The 7044-nt window shown below is 48.9% G+C and overlaps 2 protein-coding genes across 2 annotated transcripts; both read left to right on the top strand.

The window, feature by feature from the left end:
• Positions 1-351: 351 nt before the first annotated feature.
• Positions 352-1067, top strand: EPUS_09080 (uncharacterized protein; the record flags this gene model as incomplete). Its single annotated transcript, XM_007787420.1, has 2 exons — positions 352-773; positions 830-1067. 2 exons carry the CDS (start codon positions 352-354, stop codon positions 1065-1067), a joined length of 660 nt encoding a protein of 219 aa, XP_007785610.1.
• A 91-nt stretch (positions 1068-1158) lies between these two features.
• On the top strand, positions 1159-3705 carry EPUS_09079 (uncharacterized protein; the record flags this gene model as incomplete). Its single annotated transcript, XM_007787419.1, has 3 exons — positions 1159-1329; positions 1691-2167; positions 2215-3705. 3 exons carry the CDS (start codon positions 1159-1161, stop codon positions 3703-3705), a joined length of 2139 nt encoding a protein of 712 aa, XP_007785609.1.
• Between the last annotated feature and the right edge of the window lie 3339 nt (positions 3706-7044).

Genomic DNA, 7044 nt, shown 5'->3' with positions numbered 1-7044 from the left:
CGAGCAAGTTCATGGAATCCCCTATACGAATTTGGTGGGCCATTCCATGGCCCTGCTGCGGAGCTGAAAATTTGAATTGGCCGGATGGCTCTAACAGTCTGCCGTACACGACCCGAAGATTATCCGAACTGTACGCTCCCGTGAACTGTACGTTCGAACTGTACGCTCCGAACGCAAACCGAATATGTTCTGGTTGTTGCCTAATTATCGAACCTCAATTTCTGTTCTGACAGAAAAAAGTTCACTGATCGAACAGCTGCAGGACCGACACCCATCCTCCACACTCCCACTTTCCTATGTGCTCCCAACTGAACATTGCGATGTACTAAATATTTGTCCCTACTTCCAACTATGGGGTTGCCACCGAATGACTCATATGAGGTCGGGTGGATATGCGCTCTTTACGAGGAGTTTGCTGCCGCGCAGGCCATGCTTGATGAAGAGTATGGCATCATTCAGCACAAGGATGCCAAGGATGTTAACACCTACGCGGCGGGTCGAGTACACAAGCACAACATCGTCATTGCATGCTTGCCAGCAGGAGTTGATGGGACGACCGCTGCCGCGACAGTGGCGCAGAACATGCTGAGGACATTCCCGCAGATACGGATCGGTCTTCTCGTTGGGATCGGAGGGGGAATCCCACATCTCGAAAAGGATGTTGATATTCGCCTTGGCGACGTGGTTGTGAGTCAGCCGGATGGCGAACATGGTGGTGTGGTTCAGTATGACAAAGGGAAGATAGTGACAACGGACGAAGACCTCGGTCTGGGGTTTGTGCGGAAGGCTCATTGAACAAGCCGCCGGCACTGCTTCTGAACGCGCTCAGCATGTTACGTGCCAAGCATGAAATAGAAGAAAGCCAGATGGCCAGCTACCTGAGAAGGATGATGGAGCGGAAACCCAAAATGAAGAAGACCGGCTACGGCTTTCCCGGGAATGATCAGGATCACTTATTTGGGTTGAGACCGTATAGACTCAACGAATCACGTGCAGATACAGATACCAATGTCATCGCAACAAAAGACCTAGTGGAAGTCGTTCGACCACATCGAGGACACCAATGACCCTGAGGTCCATTACGGTATTATTGCGTCAGGAAACTCTGTTATCAAACATAGAGGTGCCAGAGATGCGCTCCGAGACAAATTTAGGGCAATGTGCGTGGAAATGGAGGCAGCAGGACTAATGGACGGCTTTCCCTGCCTGGTCATTCGCGGCATCTGCGATTATGCTGATGAGTTCAAGAACGATGCTTGGCATCGATACGCCGCCACTACAGCGGCTGCATACGCTAAAGACTTCCTCTTGTACATCTCGCCGCAACAGGTGCATGAAAGTCAACCAGCTCGGGAGGTCATAGGTGAGTCTGTTTCATCTGGTGGATAACCTGTCCTACGTGTATGCTACACGACATGCTACGGACGCCATGAGTAAGTTCCGCTCGACATCTTCACGTTGAACGAAATAGTACGTGGTCTGAACGAAACCATTGTTTGGCATCCAGAGATGACGAGTTTCGTGTCTCCGCGCATTCCTACTTTGTTTGTGCTAAAACGAGCTTGTTACGATCGATTTGACTCAGCGAGCCCTTTAGGGGCTTGACGCCAAAAGAGGTTACATTTACAGGTGGACGCCGCGTTCCATGATGTGAAAGGGGAGTGTTGACCGCTGCTGACCACAGATATAGATCATCGAACACACGAACTCCTTGGCGAAGGCATCCAGCTTCAGAAACAAGCCATCGAGGTACAACGCGAGCACTTTCAAACCGAGCGTGAACGACATTGCCACCACGCTTTTAAAACAAGTCCCTATGAAGAGTATTAAACCAACAATCTTGAGAGAGTCTCGGGCACATGCCAATGGTTGCTCAACCATAGTCAGTTTCGAGCATGGCAACAAAGCAGTCATCGTGATCTCCTGTGGATCTCGGCCGACCCGGGATGTGGCAAATCCGTCCTCGCAAAGTTTCTGGTCGATCATGAGTTTGGTGATGCAGATCAGTATAGTGTCTGCTACTTTTTCTTCAAAGACAATGAACGCCAGGACAACCTTAACACTGCTTTATGCGCCGTTCTCCACCAACTTTTTGATCACCAACCGTCACTACTGCGTCATGCGCTGCCCGCATGGGATAAGGTCCAGGACAAGATACAGCAAGAAAGTGAGGAAATGTGGCGAATTCTCCTCGCCGCGGCAGCTGACCTGTAGGCTGGACCCATCATATGCGTCCTGGACACACTTGACGAATGTCGGGACGAGGATCGACGACAGCTCATCAGTAAACTTTGTGGTTTTAACCAACGGTCATCGCCTGCGCTGTCTGGGGCTTGGCTGAAAATTTTGGTGACGAGCCGGCCGTATGACAGTGTGCAGCGCTGGTTTGAGGAGACTACATCACATCTGCCACAGATCCGGCTGCGACGAGAGGACAAGAACGACCAGATCCACGAGGAGATCAATCTGGTGATAGACCTACAGATAGACAGGCTTGCAGCTGAGTTTAGGCTTTCCGAAAATCACCAAGAGAGGCTACGACAAAGTCTACGACAGATGGAACATCGCACTTACCTCTGGCTTTATCTGGCCATGGAAGACATACGGACCACGTATCTGAACAGCCCTGATCCCGAAGAGGAGCCCACTAACACTCTCCCTAAATCAGTAGAGAGTGCATACGAACGCATATTGCAAAGAATTACCGAAAAACAGAAGTCCCAGGCGCGAAAGATCTTGCTCATCATCGTTGGTGCGCGACGCCCATTAACCATTAGCGAGATGGGCCTGGCGTTGAATGCGGCCAGCGCGCACGAACTGGGTCAATCGTATATGAAGGAGCCGAACGTGCAGCAGGAGAGACATGTCCGACAATGGTGTGGCCTCTTCGTCTTCATCAACCATTCCCAGCTCTTTCTCATCCACCAAACTGCTAAGGAGTTCCTTGTCGCACAGAGCACCAATTTCAGTTTTGTATCAGGCCGCTGGCAGTCAACATTTTCCCAGACGGAGATTAAAGGTGAAATGACGAGACTGTGTGTGGCGTACTTGTGTCTCCGTCAACAAGATCGCAGACCTATCGACGAAGACCGGCAGGGTTACAAGCGCGCCAACACCATAGTCACAGTGATCCCATCATCAACTTGGGAAGAGCAGAACAAATTCTTTGAATATTGTGCTGAGCATTGGACATCGCATCTAAGAGAGGATGTTGTTACCAAAGACTGGAAAGTACTAGATCGAGTCTTACTCTTATACAAAACAGATACAGATCAATTTCATGCATGGTTTCCCATTATGTGGAAGGCACTTTACCCATATAAATCGACGGCGGAAGTACAGATTCAACATGTGGTTTCCATGAGTGGTCACGCGTTCGTCCTTAATGAAATCTTTCACAAGGCTATATTCGAGTTGGAGGCACAGGATAGCACTGGTAGAACAGCATTACATTGGGCGGCTGAAAGAGGTCATGGAGCTGTGGTGGATTATCTTATCAAATTAAGAGCCAACGTCAATGCTCAAGGTGGAGAGTATGGCAATTCTCTACAGGCAGCATCATCAAGAGGTCACAAGAAGGTGGTGGAGATGTTGCTAGCCAAGGGCGCAGAGGTGAATGCTCAAGGTGGAGAGTATAGCAATGCTCTACAGGCGGCATCATCAAGAGGTCACGAGAAGGTGGTGGAGATGTTGCAAAAACAGTAGCTATTGACCACCTTAAGGATACAGACTTTAAAACGGTCAAATTATACCGACTTTGGACCAGTCTCACTGAAGGTCGATTGCTCTCGAAGAAGACGATGATGGATATGCCTGCTTATGCATAGTAATCCAGAAAGTGCTGTTAGGTTCTGTACAGATCAAAGACTCGGGTGGAGTCCAATTTCCTTGCGGAACCTCCATCGATCTGAGGCACCAATAAAATCCCTTTAGATGGCAATAGCATTGTCCGTTGTTCGGATTGTACAATCTTTTAGTATCTCACGAATCTAGATAAGTATATTGAAGTATCCCTCTACGCTCCTTTCAGAGCAGCATCTCACCATTACTCGCTATCTCAACGACGTCCTTTACAAAAGTGCGAAAAGCTTCGACCTCACTTTTGAGGCGCCTTACGCCCTCCCTCGTATCATTGAGGCCGACACTTACTCCTCATGAAAGGCTAGTGTCTTGTCAGCTGCTTGGATGGCCGCGATAACACTTGTTAGTGACGAGGACTGCTAGAGATACAATAGGATAATTATTTGGAGGGGCTCTGAAACGTTTTTGCATTTAAACTTTTGCACTGGTGCTGTATGCTGCTGCCTGGTACATTGACCACGAATGCCGCCGAGTGATCGGCGATCGTCTTGTAGAGGATGTCGGGAGGTGAGATGGCTGACACAGGCAAGTTCTTGTCTACGACCCGTTAAGCTTCGTCTTAGGTACTCTCGCTTTGTCTGACTTCGAGCCTCGCAGGAATCAAAAACCGTGCGAGGACTACACTGATGTCTTCCTCAGTGACGCGCATGTCTACACTTTTGCCGAGAAGTACAACATAGACTTTTTGAGGAGATGAAATTTAGGATTAGTCGGCGTGCTGAAAATAATACTAGTTGCTGACATTGTGCGCTAGTATCTGGATCGTAAGGATCAGGCTGCGTGCTGAGACTGCGACTAGGGAAAAGAAAGTCTATCGATAGGGAGCCACGAGCTGCGAAAAAGGTCAAGATCCAACAGTCAAACATCGAAGCTCAGAGAAGAGTACGAAGCGAAACACGATCCACCAGATGCAGATTCAAGTCAAAAGAATGCACAAGCAGAGGTGTAAAAGAACCGCATATTCAGCTGCCTGGTCATCTCGCCTGCCGGACGGACGATCAAAGAATTTCGATCAGATAAGGAGTTGTTGACCGCACTGCGCGATGCGACTAAAGCAAACACGGATTGACAAGTTTAGTACCTCTTTAAAATAGCCATGGCTGGAAACCAGCATCATATGGCGCTCCAATATCCTTTGCCTCCTCCTCGGTACGTCCATCCTTGCGGAAAGAAAAATAATCACAGGATCCTGTCGCGCAAGTCCAGAATCCACAACCTGGACGGGAAGATCCCACCCCAGCCCGGTCCTGGCGACACACAACTCCGCAGTCACAATTTTGGTTGCTTGGATGAACACCACGACCATCATCCCAACTAATCCATCCTTTTTGATGATCGCTCTTCGACAATCTGTATTTTGGGTCCTTGTTGCACTTGATGCAAATGTAGTATGGTCGACTGACATTCCCATTTTGATTGCCCGGTAAGACTGTTTTATGATATCGTGGTACCCAGCCACATCGACGGCATGAAGGCTTGGTCTCCATTGGAAATGTAGGCTGCAAAGTGGTAACCCGTCCGCCTTGCAAAGAGAGAGACTCAAAGAGGTCTAATAATTCAGTAGAAGACATTCTCTTCTGCGTATGGGCCAATATACGGGTACCGGGAAAATCTGTGGTAGGTAGGAGTGAAGGCACAACAATATTAAGGGGAGCTATAAAGTGGCGATAGAGCGACGGCCAAGCGCAGTAGTTCTAGATTGACAGAAATTAACCTTTAAGGAGAACTTCTCAAGATGAGCCAAACTTATGTGGGAAACGGCGATACGGAGTGTCACCTAAGTGCTCTCTGCCCTGATTCAAAATGCCAACGCATATCAGATATCCACCAATCCGATGTCGGTTGCACCAACTCATTGTGCGTTTGATGCCACGTCACACGCAGACAGCCTTATTTTGACACTCGTTCGATTCAGAGCAGGTAGGAAAACTAACTGCGCCGTCTGGTTAAAAGTGAAGGGAACAGCCCCGCACGGCTCAGTCATGGTCATCCTTACCGGGCATAGACCAATTGGCACAAGAAGCAGGTATTTGATTGATGATGTTCTGAGGTCTGGGGTAGGTTTGCTTTGCTTCATATATACGCTTGAGCGTACATCACATCATCCTGATCAACCTTTGCTTTGGTGTTAGGGCCACACACTCGCTTATATTTATCTCCCCGCACGTCCTGCCTCTAAACCTGCGATTCGTCCGGATGCGCCGGCTACAAAAAGTAACGCTCCTTTTCGTCCACTTGCTCCTCTCGACCTCCTTTCGTCTCCTGGCCTTCTTCGTTTGGTTGTGTCCGCTTTGGCTTGGTTTCTTGATGACTGTGTGCCAATCATAGTCTTATTTTCTGCAGCAGAGCTGCGCCATCCGCATGGTACTCTCTCGGTGGATCCTATGGGGAATTCGGGGAATCTCTATGGGGGAGTTGCTTGGGGGAGTGCTAGCGAAATGCCGTGCAGAGGCATCTTTTCTTTCTTTTCTTTCGTTTTGTACCCACGCCGATGCCAATGCTATTTTGCGTACGACCCACACGTCCGAGTGGGAGTGTCGAAGCCAATGGCTGATACGGCCCTGTCTAGCACGCACATAGCACGGCCATTAGAGAGCCTCGAGATCGTTGGTTGAATGTGCCAGTAAAGGCCAGACGTGGCAGTAGACCGGCCAGAAAGGAACGCGTAACGTTGGCAGTAGATGAGAATCCTGCTCGAAACACGAGTGACGGAGATCAGAGAGATGACAGATTGCCAAGAGATGTTGTTCTGTGGGACCATGAAGACGACGTAGGGACACAGCGTACAGTTTACCACAAATTAAGCTTTAGACTACCTTTTTATGAGACGGCGTCTGAAGGAGATACTAGCTGATAGTTCATTGATACCTACTTCAGAGATGTACGGATAGGAAAATTCAGTGCTGCCCAGTCCTCTGATGAATGATCACTTCCCCGGCTAGTCCTTCTAGTAGTGTTCCTCTTAATCGGTTCCCCGAGTTTGGGCAGCTCTAACAAATCAAATGACGTCGGCTGAGAGGTGACAATGATTTTGATGATGTCGTTGCACTGACGGTGACCTTTCTCCCTCATCTCAGCTGGGACTGACATTTTAAGCTTCTTTCTTAACATTCCTGTAAATCCTGAGCCACTTTCCAGTGAAGGAATGGCTTCGTAACTCCCACTGTAAATGTTCCGTACTTG

This window comes from Endocarpon pusillum, assembly GCF_000464535.1.
Source record: "Endocarpon pusillum Z07020 unplaced genomic scaffold C678441, whole genome shotgun sequence".
NCBI classification, from domain to species: domain Eukaryota; kingdom Fungi; phylum Ascomycota; class Eurotiomycetes; order Verrucariales; family Verrucariaceae; genus Endocarpon; species Endocarpon pusillum.
This window is presented reverse-complemented; position numbering and strand designations above follow the sequence as displayed.